Below are 24,916 nucleotides of genomic sequence, written 5' to 3' on the forward strand. Positions count from 1 at the left end.
CAGTGTTATGTTTACAGTTGGACTTGTTGGTCTTAAAGGTCTTTTCCAACCTGTATGATTCTAAGCTGTGCAGAGCCAGCACTTCTCCAGAGGGTCCCCAGCTCCTGGGATCCACTGGAAATTTTATTCCTCCGGCCATTTGAAAAGAAGAGGAAAATACTTTTTCTTTTTGCACCTGCCTCTACTTTTTTTCAGTGTAGAAAACGAAAATGCATCCCTGTCCACAGCACACGGTATTGCCCGTGTTGACCACAAGATGGTACTGCAACACAAGCATTTTTGTTAGAAAACACAGCTGCTTCCGAAATGCATCATTTTACATGCCTGTGTTATGGGTATCTAGCAGGAGTAACTTTTTTTTTTGGTGACACTGTTGTGCCTTATCTTAAATAAAAGAGCATTTGGCTTAGTTGGAAGATGGATTAATTTCTTGTCAGAAAGATCTATTGAGAACTGTGACAACTTCACTGTTTATCTTCAGTTTATTAAGCTGAGGCACACAAGCCTGTGCACTGGGCTCAACAGATAACAGCGTATCATTTTCCATGTAAACCAGTGCCTGGTTTTTTTAGCAGTAGATCCTTTGTTTTTACTGTGCTGCTTCCAGGATGCTTGGCCCAAACACGCGAGGTCTTACAGAAAACACATTTCACATTCTTCTGCAGTAGCAGCGAGAACATTTGGAAACGACCATTTCCTCAGTGTCTTTGTGCTCAGGGAAATTGCATCTTTACCTGATTACTTTTGTTCAGCAGAGATAAGAGTAAAAAAAAAAAACAGTATGAGACACGTTTTCTAAGGTCTTTGCAAAGAGCTACTGCTATGTTTTGGCAACCTTGAAAATATATTGTCTTGATAGTAAGTTCAATTTCTTAGCAAATTACTGTTCTGGGGGTGTAGGTCAGCTCAGTGCTACAGTGAATAATGATAATAATACTGAATTCTTTCATGGCTAGAATTCTCAAGAGAAAGGTAAAGGGAACTGGAAGAACTTGGGGTGAGCCTTATCCTGGGTAGAGATTTGCTGTGACGTTTCAGTGAAGCCACCAAATGGTTGTGGTTCACTGTCTGCTCTGTGGACAGGGAAGAGGGATATGACACCCAGCACCATCACATCCCTCAAGAAAACCAATGCTATTTTATTTTATTCTAACTCACCAGATCAATACTGTTTTTACAGTCTGGACTAGAGAGCAACATCGTTACATCCAAGTTGCCCTCTTGACAGTTAATTTGCTGCTTTTTGATATTTAGTCATGCCCAAACCCAACAGTATTGAGTTGTAATGCGTTAAATCAAGAGATCATATTATGGAGCTCATGAAAAAAGATGAAGACGTGAAAGCAGCCTCATTGGAGACTTCATTTTTGAAAGGACCACAGGCTCCTAACAAACAGATCATCTGCAGCTACAGCCCCTTTCCCATGTGTTATTGAGCTACACACATGCTAACATTGAGTTAACACCTGCTTCTGTTGAGCTCCTCCACACTTGGGCACCTTGGTCACCACTGTCCACCTTGATATAGGAAACCTTCAACCTTTCTCCTTCCTGTGACGTGGAACTAGGAGAGATCTTGATCTAGCAGTGTGGTGGGGAGATTCAACCTAAAGCAGAAATTTTGATGATGAAACATTATTTTGATTTAGATTATATACACAGGCAAAGGACAGAGAGAATTTCCCCAACAGGTCTGCTGGCAGAAATTAAGAGTTCAGCTCCACACATCAGTGTGGTACAAACTGGGCATGTGATTTGTTAATCCCATTAACATTCATGCTGAATAATAATGACAGATATATCTTACCAGCCCTAAAAGCTATGAATGTAATATCATCAGATCACGGTGGTAGGTGCAAACTAAATGGAAATACTAATATTTGACCTTGGCAGATCAGGTTAGCAAATATTCTGTACAGAGTTATCCTGATCACAGAGTGGTGAGTCTAATTCAGGGCACAACTGGCAGAAATCTTAAGAGTAACTAAATTGTTGACTGAAAAATCTATGTTTGTAAGCAGTGGTGAATTCACTCTGATTTTCTGATTCATGCTGCTGTGATGCTTTTCAATATACTGGTAAAATAGTCTGTTCTCAGGTCTCTATTTTTGGTCTGTAAGCATTTCTGAACTAGAACTAATCCATTCTGGTTGTCTAGAACTGCTTCCCTAAATTACTTGTTTCAGGCTTTCCAAACAGGAGACTAAATCCTTTAAAACCTTTGAAAGGAAATTATCAACAGGAAGCATTTGCATTTGTTTCTTAAAAACCTCTCTTGCTTAGGCAGACTCTGCTGACCAGTTCCACACTCACCAAGGCTGTGGCTGACAGCAACCCTAACCAGGTGTGTTTGCAACCAAATAAGGAATTATTGCACATTTATATAGGAATCTGGCCATTTTAGTCAAATAAAAACTTTCGGATAATCCGATGTTTATTCATATCTCTCTTTTTTTCCCTTGAGTTTCTGTATCTCAACTTTTTAAACTAGATGTAGGCATATTTCCTGAAGAGGGCAACAAATAATGTGCGACTGATTCATTAGTCAATGTACACTTTCTATGAGGATGCACTCTACTGTGCACCCTGTCCATATATACATTTAATAACATGATTTAATAATATTTTTAAATGCATATTTCTTTGGAATGGAGGAGAGTAATTGCGTAGGACCAAACAGAAAACACCATCAAAGTTCTCCATTGCCAGTAATGGACTTTACACCAAGCCCACTAAAGGTTTCCTGGGAAAATATGTGAGTGATATGAACAGATGATTTCTATTTATATGAACATAATACCACAGACATTGGATATGCTATGCTGAACATTGAATGTGGCCGGTTATTTAGATTTCAGCATTCATTCTTACCTGGAATATAAAGTTTTCTTTTAAAAGAACCATGGCTAGGAAAGTCCGTTTATCTTGAAGATATAAATTAGACTTGGAAATTTATGCAAATGCAATTATCCTTTATATTTGTTTCAGAATTAAGGAAACATAAAAACCTTAGTGTGAGTGAAGGCTATTTGTGAATATGCAGACAAAAAGAAACAAAACTTTAGGTTGAATTCAATTAAAAACTTTAATGACTAAATTACATTGATAGTTTGAAAAAATGAATGAATATCATATATTGAAAATGAGATTATAAGCGTAACTGTAGAAACTGATGCTAATTCTGTGTTGTAGCATCTTAGAGAAGGTTAAACTTCAATATCCCCGTGTAGAGTGTAAGATATCATCTTCATACTGATGCTTTTCCACTTTGCTCTTTTGCCGGGGTAAAAGAAGTTGCAATAAACTGACAAGCAAGATGCTTTACATTCTCACAAGGAAAATGTGGTATAAGTGTCGTGACGTGTGCTGACTGAAGGTGAGAGTCTCAGCTCATCAATCGGCTTCTCTTTGGAATGGCAAAAATGTAAATGTCCACGCACAAAAATAGAATTTAAAAAAATAAAAACTTCTTTAAGCACTGTTATTTGTGGCACTAAATTTACATATTATGTCCTCTTCCATAAAAAAGCATCATCAAAAAGAACTTGTGCCAGTTTTGTATTAAAAGGCCTATAGAAATCTCTTAAAATTGCCTTTGTTGTTGGTAGCATAGGTCCGAGACTTCTGTCTTCGGGTCGTCTAGTGTTTGATGCAGGACTCTTTGTAATCAGAGCTTCTTGCTTCTCACTTAGAGGTCCTGTGGATAAATAGAATATTATCTTAAAATATGTCACAAAAAATGCCCATGCTAAAGAAGACAAATGACTAACTCACAAGGTCTGCCAAGGGAAGACAAATGGAATTTGTGTTAGCAGAGATGATGTTTCAGAATGTTGAATACAAGCTTAGATTAGTAAAATAAATCACTGTTAGTAAATATGGAAATAATACTTTTTCCTTTCGCATGAATTAATCATGTCTACAACAAGCAGCATAAATCATTTCTGAAGGAAAAAAGATTGTTTTCAGAAAACAGCTATGACATTGAATACAACTCCCTGTCCATTTTGTAGTCGCAATTATTTTAGATTGTTATTTCATTTATGATGAGTTGCCTAACACCTTCACTCATGTGAGCCCTTCTTTTGTCTGTTTTTTGAGCTTATCAGCAGGATTAAAGTGGTAACACAGGTATAGCGATGCCCCTATTCCAAGAATAAGCCTCAGCCCTTGACAATGTGCTTCAGCAGGATAAAAACCCACAGACTTTTCCAGTGTAAACCATATCCAGGAAGAAGATGCCAAGCTCTTCATCTGCTCAATCTGCCGCATTCAAACTTTCTCATCGTCTACACCAGTGTTTGGACCAGCCAGACTATTTTGCAGCCACATTTCCATCCTCTTGCTACTGTCAAATCAACATTGGGCAACATTTTGTCTGCCAGCGTTTCTCCAAGGATTAGCAACAGATGTCTTAATCAACATAGCAAAAACAGTTTCCCCCTTCTCCCCAGCTAGAATTGCAATCTTTCATCATACTCAGATTTAGAGACTGGATTGGTGCATGTTGGCAAGAGCACGCACACCGCAGTAACACTGAAAGTTGTTTAAATTGCACTGGACAGGTCTTGCGCCTCTGTAAGCTCATGACAAACAAGCATTGACTGCCTTCAGAAGCAAGACTGGCTTCCCTGTGCTGGGATGTAGCCGTAGATTCTGAATAGTCTTATTAAGATCTTCTAACACCAGCCTTCCTATGGGAATTTGGGAATCTGGGCAACAAGATCAATGCATCCTTCAAGACAGACTCCCATGCTTCTGTTTTGTCTCTTTATAAAGCAAAAAATGACCTAGGAGTGGGATAATAATGATTTTTTTGCACTTCTCTTAAAACAGGCAGAAGGCACCTACCCAGATCCAGAAACTGGAACACCATGTGCATGGTGTATTTCACATTTGATGCGTGATCTTCCAAGCGAAGAACAAGTATCTGATCTTTGTCAAAAACTGTCAGCCAGTCCAAAAGATACACAACATAGAGGCCAACCTGTAACCTTACCTGTAAGTACAACAACAAAAAGAAGGATTTAATTCACCTTGCAACATTTCTAGCAGTAAGAAACCAACACTCACCTCTATCTCCTGGGCAAAAATCCCAAACACATGTTATTGAGGAAGCACAGAAAGGCAATATCTGAACTTTTTTTTAATCTTCCTCTTGTTTTCAGTGCAGCTGAAGGGAATATTTGCAGATGGCTTTTCTACTTGTTAGAGATGTCACTTTACTAAGGGCTTGGCTGTGCACTTGCTGCATTAGCCACAGGTCTGTGTAAAAGCACAGAGACAACCAGATGCAGAAGGATGCTCAGCCACCTTGTCTCCATGGTCCTCCGTCCTTGGGATGACCCATCCTTCATGGAGACACTGAGGGCTTCCAGCCCCTGGATGAACAGTACGGGAAGGGAAGATGCTTAGTCCTTCACCAGACCCTAAATCTATTTATTTCACCCTAATTATCAGCTGCACCAGATCACGCTGCTGTGAGTAGTACAAATATTCCGATTCAGTGGCAAGAATTAGATTCGGGTGTATTTGCTTTATCCTCTGATTGCAATAATTAGGTTTAGATCTAAGCTGCAGTAGCAGTGGCTGCTAGACAGTGTTAATGGTGCAATGTCTGAGTATGCACCGAGCGTGCCAGGTTGTGTTAGACCAAAGATGTGAAAAGGCAGTTTTTCAGCCTGTCCTGACCTAATCTCTGTTTTTCTTCCCTCCTCAATTTTACATAACAAGTTGAAACATAAAAAGGGTAGTCTGGTGATCTTAAAAGTCCAACCTCCAACTGTGCTTATAAATATTTTTCTAAATCCCTTCAGGCTCAGAAGAGAGAAACATGAATCCCAAGTCATAAGCATCTTTCATAAAAGAGACTTAACATCTTCAAGTTGCATTACCACAGAAACAATGAAGTCAGATAACAATAGCCTGTTTCACTTCAATACCTAATTTCCAGTAAAAAGAGGCATATTTTAAATTATTGCTAAGTCATCCTAATTATCATTCTGATGTATGTCTTATAACAATAAGCCTCCATATTTAGCAGACATCTTTATATATGTGCTACACAAGGATTTTAAACATCTTATTTGATTGAAACATCAGCCTAAAATGTAATAAGACTGGCAAGGCAGCATTCAGTTAATACCCCAGTTCACTGAACACTGAGGCAAGAGGTGGCCCAGTGATGGATTTTGCTTTTCTTGCTGCTGGGAGATGGGGATTAGCAAAAGGAAAACATCAGCTACATGGTATAGTTTGGGATGACAGTGCTTTCCCACATAGGCTTAGAATCTTTTTTAAAGCTTTCCACCAGAAAGAGGAATTTTAACTACTCTATCCCCATAATTTTCATTTTTCCTGGGATCAGCAAGATTTTCTTCCCTATACGGTGTGTGGTACTGACTTCTTTTTCATCCTTGTTATTCTGAACCAGATTGTCTCCTTCCACAAAGCTCTAGTGCTTCCCGTAGTACATCAAAGGCATCAGTAGGGTTTCCCAAGTCATTCTCCCCTCTGTAATATCCATATCTGCACTTTGATCACCCTGGCTTAGCTTGGTTTACTCTTGGTAATAAGCTCTTCACTAATTCTAAGTGAGGATAAGCTGCCTCTTTCTTTACAGGTTAGCATCTCTCAGCAGTGGCAATGTCTACGACAAGTCTCTCATTTCAGGAATATATTAACAAATAGCAAAACAAAATTCATCTGTCGTAGTTGCACAATTAGCAATCTGATGAGCTTGCCAGGGGAAAGATTCCTTACTTTTTCAATACATAGCAAACCATGCACAAAACAGACATAACTTGGCTGAAGAAGCAGCTAAAAAAACCCATTGAGGAGCACAGTTAGCATTTGTGTTTATTTATGAACACCTGCTTGTGGCTCCCTGGAACGAGGCATCCTCCATTCCTTTCCAAAATATCTTCTTCAGAGGACTGCCTAAGACAACAAAGGAAGATCAGTTCTGCACCCTGAGGATGAAGATAAGAGGAAAAATATTTCCTTCTGGTTCCATCTCTGCTTTTCTCTCCCCACACTGGAAAAAAAAAGCATTTATACAAGCAGATGGTTGGAAGGTACCATGACTGGTGTCTGTGGAGGTCCTGGAGGCCACCACCAAAGATCAGCAGCTCCAGTCCTACCTGCCAGGGAAAATAAGAGGAATGTCCTGTTTGTCCTGCTGATGTGGGGCTCAAGCCTGTGCATTACACTCCTGTATGGTTATATTATCAAATGGAGGAGGCACTTCATCCCCAAGACAAAGGAGGGAAGTATTCCCTCTAAGTCCTTCCCAGCCTGAGCAAACAAAATAGGATTGAATGGCAAACAGGCCAAACATGATACTTCAAGTCAATCTCCTCCATATTATTTTGCAAAGGCTTTTTTCTCCGCCCCTCCAAGCAAATTTTGAAGTCAATTCTACACTAAAAGTATGAATTTTTGGAATACTGAGCCTGTAATGCTTTTTTTTTTTTTTTTTTTTTTTTAAAAAAAAAAGGTTTTATCTAGTTACTGGTAGCCTTTTCTTGCGAAAGAATACATAATTTATTCTGATTCTGAAGCAATTTCGTACCACAACAATCCTTGCCAGAGCTACTTTTTTGGAAAGGTCTGCAAAAAGCTTACACATTAAACTGTAATCTTCACTAAATGTGCTCTCCATATGCTTGCACAATAGAAAAACTGTATTATTACTGTTGGCATTCATCAGGGAACAGACTGAGGAGACAGCTGAGACAGTACATCAGCTTTTACATGCTTACATATATATTTATGCCATCTGCTTCACAAATGAAAAGGGAGAAAGTTTTATTTCTCGATGCTGCTTGGCACAGTGCTTCGGTATTTTAATAACCTTGACACAATGTGCCATTAAAGAAGCAAGGAATCAAAATATTCTTGGAAATACGTACGGGCATGGCGTTGTTCAGGGTGTTGTTGTAGACGCAGGCTCTCAGGGAGTAATCCAGCATACAATTTTCAAACAGCTGCAGGGATTCTGCCACTTTTTCATGAAAATCTTCCACGGATTTATTAGCACTTGCAAAGTACAGGTAATCAGAGTACAGCCTGCAAATGGGATACGTGTGAGTAAAAGGCAGAGGAAATGAAAGCTTTATTTACATGACAATAGCAATCAGAAAGGGTACATGTGTGTAACGTCGCCCCACTGACAGCAACACATTTTATATTCATTTTGATGGGGTTTGGCTCAGAGTAACATCCACCCCAGGGATTTGTTAGGCATCATCCCCACTTCCAAGGTCAGCATCCCTTGAGAACCTGACCCTAGTAATTGTGTGAGCCAATATTTTCTCCTGAAGGCAAGTTTTTCAAATTTATAGACTTCAAATATGTGTTATCTATGAGCAGTAGCACTGGTCTGAGCTGACACTGGTACCCCTCTATATTTGGTGCTCCACACTGCCATGGGTAGAAACAATCCAGCAACGGGAATTTCTCAAAGTTAGAGGAGGATCCCCTCATTACACATTTTTAGCACAAGTTTTACAATTGCTTAATATAACTAAAAAAATAAAAATAATAAAAAAAAATCTAAATTCAAGTCCTTTTGAGGGGTGATGCTGTGGAAACAACCCAAAACCCACAGGCAATAAAATATCTATTTTAGCCTTAATCCCTGAAACTTTGATTAAACTTTTTGAAGATAAACATGATCCAAAGAGACAAAGGAAATGCTCTGACATGGCATAAATATCAGATTGTGAATCATCCACTGAATATATTTCAACTTTCTTTCATATTTATGTTTACAAATTATGACCAGAACTGCCATATTTTGGAGGCAGTTTAACACTTGAGAAGTCACATCCCTGGGTGTGTTTGCAGCACAAATATTGTGCCTCCATAGCATCCACCTCTCAACAGCATTCCAGAAATTCTAGCTACCATTCAGCCTCTTTCAAAAAGAGACAGGCTTCTAAGAAATGGCCTAAAAAAAAGTAAATTTATTTGGGTCTCATTTTATTGCTGCAGTCACCTTTTGTATTGCACTTTATTTATTTTTTCAACTTCCCTAGATTTCCACAGGTACTTAAAAATTCATCATTTAATTTAGGAAGTTTAGGCACTAATCCAGCAAAGCACTTAAGCACAGGAATAGCCCCTCTGCACATTATTTGTGTTAGTGCTCTGCAAGAACAGGATTTTGATTCCCATATGAAACAATGAAGACCCACTAAAGCCAACCCGCCAGTGCAGGGTAGGAGGATGACCTTGGGAAAAGCTAAGGGACAAAAATCCAGCCAACTTCAGCTAAGTTAGGCACACAATGGTATCTCCTCTGTGCAGAAAAATGTGTATTAAATACATCAACAGGACTCAAGTTTGCCCAGCTTGTCCCCTGGGTGGCAGGACCAACCGCTCCTGACAGAGAAGGTGAAAAAGCTTCTTGCTGGGGGAAAAAAATCAGCCAGCAGGCATCATGGACAACACAGCCCCATCTGCAGATTCATTTAAAAGTTTAATATGACTGCTTAGTATTTCTAATCATCCATTAAAATAAACCCATCATTTTAAAGACATGCTGACATCTTAAGGAAAACCATGTTCTCAAAGACAAGTTCTCACTCCACAGGGCAGTCGAGATTTTTCTATATTTCTTTCCATCTGTTTTTAATTCTGGGGACATCTGCCCAGAAATAAAACCTTTGCCAGTCAGGATTTTAGCTGTTCCGGCTACTTGAAGTCATTACCCTCAATCACCATCCATTACAATGAAATAATGATACCGTTATGAATCATAGAATCATTTTGGTTGGAAGAGACCCTTAAGATCATCGAGTCCAACCATAACCTAAATCTAGCGTAACCTATGTCCCTAAGAGCCTCATCTACACATCTGTTCAACCCCTCCAGGGATGGTGACTCCACCACTGTCCTGGGCAGCCTGTTCCAATGTCCGAAAACACTTTCTGTGAATACATGTTTCCTAATATCCAATCTAAACCTCCACTGGTGCAACTTGAGGCCATTTCCTCTTGTCCTGACACCCAGCATCACAAACCTGCTGTCCTCCAGATATTCCCCATTAGGGGATGGGCCAAGACCCTGTGCAGCACCTACATCTTCTCAGCAACTGCATCACCGATGGTTCCACCCTGGCTGCCCCTACTGCTTTTGCTCCAGCAGTTCAGATGAGTGATCAGCAACAAGGGCATAGGGAATCGTAAACAAAAATAAACCAATTTATCATAAATACAGTCAGGGAGATGAGGCTGACTTTTTGTCTCGCTCTTACTAAAGCTGGCAAAGAGCTACACCCATGTTACAGAGGGTGGTTGAAGCAATCAGGGAATTTGTAGTTAATTTACATGAGGAAGCCACTTCAGCCATCTCTCTCGAATAAAATTACCATCTGTTAAATCCTGAGGTCAGGACATGCTGTTAAAAGTTGAGAGCTGTATTTTCTGACAGAGGAGATGGAAGCACTCTCAGCCCTTTTGGACTCTGCCTCCATCTCCTCCACCCTCCCCATTACCCTCCTCATCATCCACCTTCAGAAGACACAGTGGAAACAAATACCCTAGAAATCTGAAGGAAAACTGGAGAGAAAAAACGAAATGCAAGTAGAAAGAAGGGCATTCCTGGCTAACACAACAGAGAACCATTCAAGAACAGCCCACTCCTGTGCAAAAGCAGAGCCCTCTCATTGCAAACAAAGTCAGGAAGATCAAGGATGAGCTCCCAAGTAGCTGTCGGCTGTGCAAGCTCAAATTGCCTAGTGCGGCTTTCTATGAGTGTTGCACCGCATGTTTTTAAGCTTAAAAAAAAGTTTGTATCATTTGCTGTCTCTGGAGCTAGTTGCAATCTTTTAATCATTTTGAACAGTGTGCCTCTTGAAGACGCAAACCTTACTATTCGATGTGAAATGAAGCATTTCACAGGAGCACTTATGCTGAGACCTGTAAATGCAGTGCCATACTCTATCGAGTGAGCCCTGCTGAGAACCAGGGCATATCAGCTCAGGTAATGAAGTTATATTGCATTTGGCAAGGTATAAATTCTTTTTTTCAGAGTAGGTCAGGTGTTCATGCATGGCACTCACTGTGGCATTTACGCTCACATGCCCCTCTTTAAAACACTATCATAATGACTTATGCCAAAATACACAGAATAAAACCCATTGGCAGCTCTCATCAGAAACCAAGTAACTCTGTCAAATACCACGTGCACATTTTTCTGCATCCAAGAGAGCACGAGCAAATAAAAACTATTCTAGTAAGAATATTTTCTGGTGTACTTTAGCAATGTGATCCTTGCTTACCTTTCAACGGGGTCTCTGAGCATGATGATAAGTTTGGCATTCGGTTGGAAGGCATGGATAAAATCCTGGATTAAGAAGGGAGGTTCTCCTTCAGTACTGTTGTCATAAAAGAAAATCCAAGCGTTGTTGTCCCACATCGTCGAGGCGCTGGCCTCTCCTGGAAATCAAAAACATCTCTTCTAGTAACCCATTTCGTTCTTTGCATTGGAGCAAATTGGCTGAATTTTGAACCTGGTAGACTGATAAAAATTGACGCTATTAATTTCAGCATAGCTTGGTTCTTGCAAATTGATCTGTCTAATGCTCCCCAGAGCCAGAGCAGTTGCACCGCCTTGTACCTTTGTGAATATAGAGATACAGTCTGGTTTTATGTAATTCCACCTGAAATACTACTGTCCACTAATCACACTGCTTCCTCTTAGTGGTTAACACATGCAAATATATTTGATCTGGGCTGGAATGGGCTGCTCGGGGTTTTATTCCACCCTCCAGCAAGGAGGCAGGAGCTGGTCACGGCCAAAGACCTTGCGCTCCCAAGGGTTGGGTTTAATGTTTCTGATCTTAAGAGAAGTGACTTGTTAACAAATTGTACAACTTGACACAAACTAAAGAAAAAGAGTGGAAAGCACCACTCTGGCAATCAATAGTGTTTAGAACATAAAGAGGAAAATGGGAAATATTTTAAAAATGGGAAACTTTGAATATAAATGGGAAAAATAAATTGGAAATATATAAATATAAATGGGAAATAGAAATAGGAAATATTTTAAAATAAGTGAACTGTTAAAAAAATGTACTGACCAGCTGACTTGTGTCACTGCTGTTTGAAATATCCCATTTTGAGAATTATCCATTATCAGAGCTTTCTTATATAACTGCAACTATTCATGCAGATTAAGTGAAATATAACTATTTAATACTGAGTAGACAAAAGGTCTATAGAATAAATAACACATTTTGTTAAATGCCAGATTCTGTTATCCTTAGTTCCTGAAGAAGCTTACTCTGGATGTAACGCAACAGGGAGAAACACAATCAGCAATGACTCTGCCAGAACGAGGTATATGATGCTTCAGCTGCTAAATAAATGATCTGATACAATGTTTTGAATTGTGTAATCTTCCCCATCTTCTAAAGTAATACTGGCATTTATGTGGCACACTACTGTTTAATAAAACATACACAGCAGCTTTTTGGAAATTTCCACTCTTTGACAGTCTAATGAGAGCTAATTCTTGATAATGAGGTTTTTCAAATCAAGAAGAATGAGATGAAGAAATAATAATGTTGTAGGCTTATAGACTTGCACATTATTTCCTTTTTTTTTTTTTTTCTCTCCTGGGAAAGTCCAATAAAGATTTTAAAAGATGGCCAAAGCACAACATGAAAAAGGAACTGGCTCCCAACTTCAGCTTAACATAATGTGATTCATTATTAAAGTCTGGGAGTTGTTAGAAAACACATTAATCTTCTGTCATGTTTATTTTGCCTCTTTTCAGAAGGAGGAGATGGGGTCCATTGGCTAAAACTGGGTGTTCATGACAGCTCTGCTTTTCCATTCTAAATTAATTAGCCAAAGCTCTGCCTAATCATCGGTGGGCTTTGACGTGTCAATTAAAACTCAATTAGCCCAGCTCCCACACTGGGCGAAGCAGAAACACAATAGACTAAATATAGGACAAGAGCTGAGAGAGCTGGACCACAAAAGCATCCTGCAGCTATTCCTGTGCTATCAGAAGACAGTTTAATGCAAATGGGTGCGAGCACTTTGCACACACGGATTTACAGAATCGTGCACTCCAGGGATGCGAGCGACCTTGGAAAGTCACTGCTACATCTCCAGGACAGAAAAAGCCAGGCTTAACTACTCTCTCAAACATGTTTGCCTAAATCATGCCAAAGTCTATAATCTCACCAAGCCATCTATTCCTCCCTAGAATAGATATTCTGATCTTTCTTCATATTTCTCTGCTCTGTAGACCTCCGATCATACTTGATGCTCTGTTGGACTTATTCCAATTAGCTCACATATAGTGACTAAACCTAAGAGCATCTGCTGACACGTGTGCTATCTGAACTAAGTAAAATCAATGGGCAGATTCTCTTAACATCACGTAAGTTGTTTTAGCTGAATCAGCTGCCACCATCAAAAATCTGCTGGTAGCGCATAAGCAAGGGAAGATCATGGGCACACGACCAGATTGTGCTAGAGCATCAACTGGTACTCAAGGTGCTGCTCTAATGCAATCAGACCAAGATAGGCTGGGCTTAAGAAAGCAAATCTTCCCAAAACAGGGTGACTGTCAAGAATCAGGCAGGTGGGACACAAAAAACAGAAACAAAAACATTCTCCTCTCTACTGACTCTTTTAAATTTCTGAAGCAGCCAAAAATACTCCTGACAATTTGACAATGTTCCTTTCTGGTTTATAATACAGATTTAGTATCTGCAAAGAGAGCAAGCCATACTAAACATGAGATAAATTAATCATTGCTATAGTAATTATGTCAAATTGTTGCAGCACAACCAAAAATATATTATTCTTTTCTTATAGACTTAAAGAACATATGATTTACTAAATTGCCTATAACCTCTTCATTCAGTCATTAATGGATGAACATCATACTGTGTTTTCATAAGGCATTCCTCTGAATTTATCATATTAATGATCACAAATATACAAGTCCCACTCAGAATGCCTCAGGCTAAATCAGCGCTGTCCTCTCTCTTTGGTTCATCTCTAAGTAGATATTGGGGTTTTTTGGGAAAAATGTAATTATTACCCACTAAATTCAATATCCGGATGAGCTTAGCTTTTCAAAATAATGTAATATGATTAAGTAAAGAAATGTTTATCGTTTTAATTTGATTTTTCCTTCTAGTTATCTGAAATAAGAAAATGGAGGATTCTAGGCAAACCTGATATTCATGCAGATTCATTTTAGACAAGCTAGCTTGTTTTTTTTGTTTGATTTAGTTTGGTTTTTTGTTGTTCTTTTTTTTTTTTACCAAGATCATAAAAGACTGACTTCATGAGTATAATAATTCAGGACTTTTCCTGTAAACTTAATAATAAAAGCGAACAGAACCTTAATGAAACAAGAAATGAGACTACAGGAAAAATGAAACACAAAGTGAACTCTAGAAAAGGCTGTAACAGGAGGTAAGTAATCAAAGATGTACGCTGCCAATTAGATTAGTGTATTTAATTAGTATAAGCACTTCACTCATGAAAGGACAGGAGATATTGTAAGTAGAAGGAAAATCTGCAGATGTCCTTGATGGCAACATTTCTTAAGGCCCCATCCTGCAAATTTTCCTCAATGTTGAATATTTAATAAAGCAAATGATACGCTTAAATGGAGGCTGAGGAAGTACTGAACAAATGTGACTATAGCCAGGTCTCTGGTTTAAACACCGTAAGACAACGTCAACATTTCATCAAGCCAACAATAGGTTCAATTTTTTTGTTAGAATGAGGCAAAAAATTATTCTGAGGGGAAGCAGCAAAAATCTTGTCACTAGAATAATTACTTCAGGGCTACTTGAAAAGCCTCTTTTCAACAGGGAACTGTCTCTTGCACAACTGGTATTACCATGGAATGTGTCTGATTTCCCTGGGAAACTTTGAGGTGACAGAGTAAGATGGGTAAAACTCTCTTCCCTTCAGTTTCTTTGTGTCAGCAGACAGCAAAAGTAGAATTTAGAAATTTCTGCTGATGTTCCTCATGGGCACTGTAAACCAATGGCACCATGGACCACAGTGGACAAGCATGGTGGATTGACCACTGTGTGTCACATAAAGAAATCCAGGGATGGCTCCCTAGAGCCCAGTCCAAACCATGGACCTCCGGAAGGTACAATACAACAGCATTTCTAAACCATTTTAATGCTATCCAGGTATTTTAGTTTCAACTGAAACTGTAAGATTATCTTCAAATAGCATCCTGTTCTGCTCTTCTAGGTTCCACCCCTGAACAGAAATAATATGCAAAATAGTTTTAACTTGTCTCTGTATATTCCTGCTCTTGAAACTGAGATTATCTTTGCTCTTAACAAAGAAGCTCAGGGGTTTAATCATTTTTATTTCAGTCCACCATAGGGATGATGACACAAAAATTGGTGGTCCTTCCTACATGTATCTTATGCTGGAGCTTCAGAAGAGCCGCTTGGAGCTGTCACTGTCATGGAAACTGTCTCCAGTCAGGTACAGAATTTCTACAGCACCCATTGTATGTTGTAATACCATAATTAGGGTGTTATCGCAGACACACTGATACAGCACTTGAACCTGAAGCTCGAATCCCATCACTACAGGCAAACCCCTCGTAATGAAAACAAAATAAAACAATGTTGGAAGGAGTCACCGATGCCATTCTCACTCCTCTTTTAAAAAAAGATTTAATTAAACGCTGATGTTCATCAGACATTCACTGCTTGGTCATGCATTTTCTAAAGATAATCACAACTTTTTAATGAAGCAAGTAACCACCTTCCAGGAAAAGGCAAGAACTTCTGCACTTCCACACACACCAGAGAAAACCAACATCAGGGGCTCTGAGCTGTGAACCATTCACATGTGGGGAAACATCCCTCTTATGCTCTAGCTATGAAATCTGACAACACAGAGACATTTATCAGAGGTTGGATTTGCTGTACCAATTATGATGTTGTTGGTCTTGCCACGCTCTTTCGCTGCTTCGCTCTGCAACACTCCCTGAATCTGATGTGCTGCTAAGTCAAACAGATCAAGGTAATCTTCCACTGGGTAGCGATCATGAAATCCATCCCTCAGACGAATGATTCCTGAAAACAGTGAAAAGAGAGAAGTTAAAATAATAATAATAATAATAATAATAATAATAATAATAATAATAATAATAATAATAATAATAATAGCAGGGCAAGATGAACTCTGATGTAAACCAAGACGGCTTCATTGAGATGACTGGCACTGAGCCAGCCAACGTCAGCACAAAATTGAACCGATGAAGTGTAACGCTCAGATAAAAGTGCCAATAATGAAGTAGCTGAGGTCCAAGACACTATACAATTAAGCCATAAATTCAAAGTGATAGGAAATATCTCATATGTTCCATTTACAGTTCCTGCATGAATAGCTTGCATTTATTTTCTTCTAAATTTAGCTTTTGAAATGAATATAAAAAAGACCAGATACTGCTTTCACTTGCACCAATATAAACTGAAGTAAGACAGGACTCCCACTAGATTTACTGTATTGAGATTGAGAACAGGCTCTGATGCCAAATATGCAAATCAACACGCACTTAACAAAATCAAAAAACTGGTAAACCATTCATGTTTTTGTCTTTTGCAAAATGAAAACTAAGCTGCACGATAGCATCTTGTTTTTCTCCTCTCCTTCCCTACACTCCAGGGTGTGTTCAGTATCGCCTTCTCCCTGCATTTCCCAGCACCTTAAGCCACAACTGTGATTTTTATCCTCCTTTTCCTACTCTTCTTTCCCACTCTAGTCTCAGTTCTCCACTTTCTACACATGATCCTCATGTCTGTCTTTGCTTTCTTGCTCCTTACCATACCACAAGAGACTTTCTCATGTGAGCAGAGGTCAAGGACAGTATTGGGGAGACAACAGAGTAGGAGCAAAGCTCAGAGATTAGAGCAGGACCTCTCAGATCTCCCTTTCCCATTCTGGGAAGGCCAATAATTATGAATTACGTGAGAGGAAATCTCAGCAAGGGAGTTCCTTCGTCCATTCCCTCTGATTTTCCCCTTTAGGAAAGTGGGATGTAGTGAGGGTAGAAGAAAGCTCAGCGGTGATTTTTGCATTGTTTTAAGGGGCAAAAAAGGTACAAGCATTGTGGTACCTTGCTTTGTTGCTACCTCATTCCTGGGAATAAAGATTGTGGCTAAGAGCCAGGAAAGAGACAGTCAAACTGGGACAAAGTCCTGTGGATTGTCAACCATCCCATCAGAACAGAAAAGCTGTGATTTGCAAAATGGGGCCTCCCCAGGATGGCTATTTAGCTTCAGCTGAAATTAGTCAGTCCGATAAAAATCCACTGAATCAGAGAATGCCACAGAACAAAGAGACTTTCTTCTCCAGATAAGTGCTACAAACTAAACCAAGTTAATATCCAGGAGCATGAGAGACATACCAACTAGCTGGCTTATGAAGCGAGCTATTTCAGTTTCACTTGTTAATCTATTTGAGTCTATTTGCCATATTTGTTTTATGAGGGTTTTTTCTCTCTCTTAAAAAATTAACAAACAAACAAAAACCAGCAACCGTTAGCTAATGCACTGTTGAGGCAGAATTAAAGAACTGAGCCACCAGGAGGAAAACAATCTTTCACTCTCAATGACAGACAGCCTAAGACAATCGGAAGGTCATCTCTCCCTCCCATGAGATCCCAAACTCAGCAAGCTTTCCTCATTCTTGAGCTTTACAAAATAATTTCCAAAATTCTCATTGTGCAAAGGAAGTTCTCTTCAAGGATCTGCACTTGGTCCCCACAAGACCATGCCAGTGGAGGGTCTGTGAATATCAGCACAGAGACAGAAATACATCCTTGTTCTCAAGTTATATGCACCCAGGTCTGATTTCATACACTCTTCTGCCTGTTTGGTAGGTCCAGTTCTGAGCTTTGGTGAGTCCGGTCTTGCTTTAGTGAGGTTGGATGCACTACTTCCTCCAACATTAATTCCAGACATTTATGTTGGGGCTAAAGTAGGTGTAGAGAACTATTGAGTGTAAAGGATATTAGTTTAACCTATCCATTTGGTTCAGCCTTTACTGACAGCATTCTCATGGGAGACACGATCTTCCACAGATGGTTTTGCAGACAATCCTTGCACCTACACACCCAGACACGAGCAGCACGGCATTCACGCTGGAAGGCGTCCAAGTCTAAAATCTCTTTTCTTCACTGATCCGACTTTTCACCTTCAGGTCAGGAGGTAATTCTTCTCATTTGTCTTCAGTCAGCCGCTGACTGTGATGAACGAGGGACTTCTGGTTGGGCTTCAGGGGGCACCACCATGCTTCTCTTGTGTGACTTTGTAACCAGCTCAGCATCCCCTGTTCACACTAGTACCTCCTAAGAGTACTCTTAAACTGGACCAAATTATCTCAAAAGCCAAACTGTATTTTCGTCATATTGCTTTGACCCTTAGTTTATGACAAATATTTAGAAAATACCTAAAATACTAATTTTACCCACTTTCTTAAGGCATTTGCAAAGGAAGGAAATACAAATTCTAAGAACACAACAAAAGCATTTCTCCATGAGAAATAAGAAATCCCAGATCTGTGGCTGAGCCTTCTTCCTCACCGAGCAGTGAGGATCAAAGCCCCCATCTGCAGGAACTCAGAGGTTCTTCTGGGCTCCAGGGCACAGGGAAGGTAGATGGAAATGGCAATACCACATGGAGAAGAAAGAAAGAATTGAAGGTACGACCCTGAAATAAAGAACAGAAGCAGCACTGCAGGTGTCCCGGTCCCTCAGAAAGTGTCTGTCCCATCTGTAGCCATGGCAGTTCATTAGAAGAGATAGTTTCCCATTTCAAGGAAGCTTAGAAAAGCACCGAAGGAAAGCAGTGATGCGAAGTCCTCATCAAACAATTTACCCTACAGTGCTAGGTTTTTCCTTGTTCCAAAGGCAGTGTCTGCAGTAAAGCAACAGCAAATTGGAAGTGAAGGTAATGTCACTGTAAAATAACCCATATCTTCCTCTTGGAAACAGTAATATCACTGAAAAGCCCGTGATCTTTGATACCAAAGTCACACAAAGTGAGGCACACCAGCACTTAACAGCTAGACCCAGCAGTGGGAAAATCCAGAACTGGGGTGGAATACATATACATCTGCATTGAAGAAGAAAGCACCGAGTACACAGTGGAGTCAGAAATTGAAATTGGATCTTCTGCATCTCATCTAGTCTCTAACCACAAGACTGACCTTCCTTGGCACTCAGGGAAGAGAGAACAAGGAGGACATAAACACTTCAGTTGGATAAAACGACGCGCTTGGCCCCGTCACCCCCAGACACCCTTTGAAGGCGCAATCACAAGGGCTGGATGCGTCTTGTTCCAGCAGGCCATAACCTCAGCTGTTCAAGGCTGCCTTCAGAGGCGAAGGGTCACTTCATGAAATACGGATGTCACCCCGGAATAAAGCATTGAAAATACGTGAAGGCTCCCGAGCCTGAGAGCGCTTTCTCATGCGGAGCATCTCTGCTGTTCAGCGCTTGCCTGGAGCTGTAACACTAACGAAGCTCCTACCACAAAGCACAGCTGTATTTATTGAATTGAAGCCCCTGCATTTCAAATCCTGACCCATCATTTATTCATGTAAGAAAGGCATTACAGAATTTACAATACAAACCTATCACTGCTATTCTTTAAATCACCCATCACAACCTAGTAGTTCCTCTTCCTGCTTTTACAAATTCACAGGATTGGTTTTATCTAGTGTTTTTATTTTTTTTTTCCTAGATTTTCCAAACCACTCCAAATAAACCAAATGGAATGTGCATCATCTTGAAAAGTTCAACCCAAAACACCGTTAAACAAAAGCAGGCTGAAACCTAGTGAGTATCCATCACCTGCTTTTTTCAAAACTATTCACTCCAGTAGTTTCAAGATAATCTAATATGGAGCAAATCCATAAATAGCATCCCACGTATATACAAGAAATGTCAAAGTTTAATAGGGACAATTTGTCTGAACATGTTAACTCACCAAATCGCTTTCTTGTCCACCAGTGTGGCTCTTTGATCGCTGAGAACCGAACGTCGGGGTGCAGCCTGAGCCGGTCATACAGGTCTGTCGTCCCACACTTGGGTTGGCCAATGATGTAGAAATGGGGGAGACAGCGCAGGCGATAGTGTTTGTCCTTATAATGGTAGAGGTGGTTCCAAAATACCTTCCTGAGGTAATCAAATATGGTTCGAAAGCGCTTTGAATACAGTGCATAGGAGTTTGTTGCATAAGGATCTGTGGTTGTGTTTCCTCTGTACTCTTCATACCAACAAGGATTCTTGCTATTTGGAAGGAATTTGTTAGGAATTACTGAAAACATCTGCAACATAAAGAACAACAATTTCAGTCAAGGTAGCAAAAAACTGACAGTTATACTTTTCTAGCTTAGCACAGCAAGAGAACACAACAGAAACACCATGTGGCCATTTTTAACCCTTTTTTTTTTTAACTACGAAGCTGACCTAACTTATTTCTTCTGATGACACTGGAACCAAATCCTGCACAAACAGTTGGACTGGAAGAGAAATGCATTTAGAAATTCTTTGATTTTAAGACCAGGAAGGACCTCAGTAAACCCCCAACTCCCCTGCAAGGATCAATTTTTTAAGTCAAATATGTAATACTCAAACCAAATTAACTTCCAGTTCTTAACTCTGAAATCCAAGGTTTGCAATGACTGGATTTTCAAGGAGGCACACTGGCAATCAGTTATTAGAAAGGCTCCTTTCCTATTTAGCATTTAAGATGACTGGCAAATCTAAGTTAGAATAATTTTGCATGAGACAAGGTAAAAATTCAATGAGATTGTACAGCTATCAGAATATTGGCTGATTTTTTTTGTTTTGGGTGTCAAGACCATTTATATAACTCATCTGTTTTGCCCATGACTCAGAAGGGCATGATCTACGATATCAGCTTTTCAGCTGGTGTAAATCAGATGGTGTAAATCATTATACGAGCATCTGAGCAGTTGCATATCTTTTTATCTCAGTAAAAAAATTGACCCAAAAGTCTTGAAATAAGCAAGCACATAGCAGTTTCAGACACACTTTAATTCATACTTACATGTGGCTCTTGTTTCCTCAGCTCTTCTAAATCAGGGCGTTGTCTCGTTATAAACTCTATCTTCGAAGTAATAGTGTCAATAATTAATTTAATGCTTGGATAATCCTTTACATATGAAATATTCATTTTAGAAGGCTGGTAATGGTCTTTCATGTCACTAAGGCTTTCATTGTCCATTAAGCTTGGATTGCTAGTAAAAGCTCCGTAATGGAAGGGAGATGGTATTAACAACAAGCCATGCTTGGCTCCAGTCAGTATGTAGGATGCCATCACTAGAGTCATTATAATCAACCCAAATATTAAGCTGCATAGCTTCCCCTTCCTCAAGCAGAAAAATCCATTCCAGCTTTCACTGTGATCAGTCCTCACTTCCAGAACCGCGAGCAACTTCATCTGCTTGCTGTCGGTGTACAAAGGGATCTTACTTTCTCCTTTGCAAACAGGACACTTCTGGTTATTATGGCGAGGTCCACGGCATCTGAAACACTGCCTGTGCAAGTCATTTGGCAATAGATGTATGCAACAGTTAATGCAATACCTCATATTACTACTGTTATACTCCTGTATTAGTGAGCCAAGCGCAGCCATAAAAATGTTCCTGAAGCTTATGAGTCATCTTCTGTAAATCTGAAGTTACTTAATTCCTTGAGTGATTCTGTGGCTACTAAGGAATGCAAAATGACAGGTTCAAACCAGAATAGTTAAAAGCACTCAAAAAGTGACATATGCCATATAAAGAAAAAAAGAAAAAACCACACACACACATACACACAAAAATAGATGTACTGTGGATGCGGTTTCCAAGAATTTGGCTCAGTAAGAGGAATGTGGCGAAGTAAGAAACAGCTAGAGAACTCGCTCAAGTTTTTCCCATTGAACAAAATGAGAAGGACGAAAAATTGTTACGTAGCATAAAAATATGCAAAAAATAAAAATAACTCATTGTCCACCGATTTACGCTGGAAAGGCAAATATGGGTAGAAATTCCAAGGTATTCTTAAAACAAGTGGATTCCAAAACAGACCACTGCTACTGGAAGCTTCATCTTCCCAGAGGTGGTTTCAAAGGTGGTTTCATTTCATTTCATTTCACAACCTAAAGAAACAAAAACATATATATATAGATACACACAGAACATTGAACATCATATACACATTTACCCTCATTCAAAGCCATATCAAAGTACAATGTACCACACATAATTTTGCAACTCTGTTTGAAGGATGCCTTCTATTTGCCCAGTATATTAATTATGCCATTCACAATATTAAAACCAGGAAATATTTGGCTTCAAGTTCACAGTGAGATGCCCTTTCCTGTCAGTCACCCATCTGCTCACAGCAATGAACAGTTGCTACCACAGGTAACATTACACAACTTTCCTCCACTGCTCACTAGCCTAACAGATCTTAATCTGCTCTTTAAATCTGGAAGCATTTGTGGACAGTGTCCAGTAACACAGGTTTAAATGTTCTCCCTCAATCTGTGCATGGGAACCTTAAATTAACTGCCCTGAAGTGGGTAGAACCATAGTTAAGAGGACAATAACAAGTTCCGTTCAAGCACATAAGATGAAAAGCCAAAGAAAAAAATCAAATGCCAAAAGTAAAATATTCAGCAAATTGAAGGGATTAAATAATAGACACAAGCAAAGGCTCATTACAGTATCTCTGGTTTCTGGACCAAATGATTCTGGGATGAGATTAACCACCTGTGACACACTGCAAAGCCACCAAGATGCTTTCAGCACTATTAGCCAAATACATTTTGAAAACTTCATACTCACTAAAAATGGCAAGATGTGTTATTTAAATGAAAAGTACAATCAGCACTGCAACTTTTAGGCAAGACCCTGGATCCAGCAGATCGTCTTCATGGTGTGCACTTTAGTATGGAAGAGTCACGCAGAATCCATCAGAGCTACAAAGCAGCCACCATGGGCAGGGACTTGAGAACTCATGGGTCCCATTAAGGTCTCCACATCCACAGAAACCAGGGGCTGAAGCACAGGGTATATGCCACCCTCCTTTAAACACTTCAACACCATGATTTTTACAGCCAAAAAGTGACTTTGAATTCTTTCTTGAAGTTCTCAGTTGAAAGGAGGTTCCAGATAGTCTTCTGAGTTGAATTTTTCCACTCAAAACATTAATTTGAAAATGAAGTTAAAACATTTTTGAAGCTAATAAGTCTTTCACAGAACAATATTTAGCTTTTTAAGTCAGTTCTGGTACAATGCACCACAGAAATTGAGAATAAATATCTACATAAGTACTTTCATAACGCTACATTATATGTTCTTTTCAAAACATCTCAGAAACAGTAGGTAGTTGTTTAATTGTAACAATGTTGATTTTATGGGCTTCTGGCAGATATACCTATTTCTGTCCTGTAACAACTAATTCAGTTCTGTACTTGTTAAACGTGAAAATACCAGAATTTCTGTGGTTTAACCTTGCCCAGCAGCTCAGACCCACACAGCCACTCACTCACTGCCCCCCTGTCCCAGAAGGATGATGAAGAGCATTAGAAGGGTGAAAGTGAGAAAACTTGTGGATTGTTTAAAAGTATTTATGTCAAACTTTGGTCTTGGTTTGACATAACTCTGCCAACCCCTGGTATGCACTACAACAGGCTGCTTAATTAGATTATCAGTTTGATGACCTACCACAGGGCAATATGACATACTGCTCAGCTAATACAGAAGTAGATTTTTTTTTTAAATAGTTGCTAGTTGCAGACATGCCTTTTTACATGATTTTCCACTGTCATGTTCATGAAATAAAAAAACCCAGCTGTACTAAACACACAAAAGTCAGGATATAGTTCCCTATGGCCTCTCCTTTCTCTTTACCAAGATATTTTCAATAAAAGTTAATTCCCCAACCTTTTACCAGGCAATGAAGGATGCCCACCAGAAGGCCGGGATCTCTCCCAGCATACACAGCTCTCATTTTCCTCAAAATAAAGACATCTGCAATATCTTTTTGTTTGTTTGTTTCTTCCATTCAACAATTCCAGGAGTCATAACCACAGATATACTTCACCTTTTCTGTATTTCAATAGAGAAGGCAGAAGGATGTGAATTGCAGACAGAATAAAGTTTATGAGATTTGAGTTGGTAATAAACCATTTATAACTTTTTATATTTTAGCTGTAAAGCTGCTGTCAGTTCGCTGGCAGAATATTACTCTCTTTACACATCAAGCAATGTCTTTGTGTATTGCTGAATAATGTAGCATGTAATTGCCTCCTGTTGAAATGAATGGTGAATTATTTATGATCGCGTCTATACAGTATTTGTCTGTTGTACATAAGTGTAGACCAGCTCTAACCATAAAACAGAAATCAGCGCAAACCTTTTCAAGCTCCTCGGCCAAAAGCAATCCTCCTCACAAAAATGTGGATCTTCATAAGTAGGAAACATGGATATAAGAGATTACACACCCTGGAATGGGGAAAAAATGAATAGCTACCTTTGATTTCAATATACTCCTGTGGAACCCAAGGAGACCTGCACCACTGTTTCAAATCGAAGCAGATTCAAGCCAACAATTTTTTTATATGCAACAGAGAACTTAATAGCAAACAGGCAAGAATTTTCTTCTGCTAATTTACCTGTACAAATATTTCTTTATATTAGAAGAGGACCTGTTGGGTGCACAGGCTGCAGGATGGCAGGTAACACCTGAGGTACCAGAAAAGCAAACAGCTGCCTATTAGAGCCTTACAAGATACCACAGAAAATGCAGGATCTACCATGTCGTTCTCATTGCCATATGGGAAGCTAAATAGGGTAAAGAGAGAAATTCCTCCAAA

General features: G+C 39.4%; 1 protein-coding gene across 1 annotated transcript in view; it reads right to left on the reverse strand.

Annotated features, from left to right (window-relative positions):
* Positions 1–3,066: 3,066 nt before the first annotated feature.
* The window catches only part of CHST15 (carbohydrate sulfotransferase 15), a 45,454-nt gene continuing 23,604 nt past the window's right edge, over positions 3,067–24,916 (reverse strand). Inside the window, exons 2-8 of the mRNA XM_082053359.1 lie at positions 21,098–22,192; positions 20,012–20,351; positions 15,947–16,093; positions 11,288–11,444; positions 7,914–8,070; positions 4,852–4,999; positions 3,067–3,697 (exon numbers count right to left, since the gene is read on the reverse strand). Coding sequence (XP_081909485.1) covers positions 3,507–3,697; positions 4,852–4,999; positions 7,914–8,070; positions 11,288–11,444; positions 15,947–16,093; positions 20,012–20,351; positions 21,098–21,685 — 1,728 coding nt within the window. The 5' untranslated portion in view covers positions 21,686–22,192 and the 3' untranslated portion in view covers positions 3,067–3,506. The remainder of the gene's footprint in view (positions 3,698–4,851; positions 5,000–7,913; positions 8,071–11,287; positions 11,445–15,946; positions 16,094–20,011; positions 20,352–21,097; positions 22,193–24,916) is intronic.

The sequence above is a fragment of the Streptopelia decaocto genome (genome assembly GCF_964273445.1).
Source record: "Streptopelia decaocto genome assembly, chromosome: 5".
In the NCBI taxonomy this organism is placed as follows: domain Eukaryota; kingdom Metazoa; phylum Chordata; class Aves; order Columbiformes; family Columbidae; genus Streptopelia; species Streptopelia decaocto.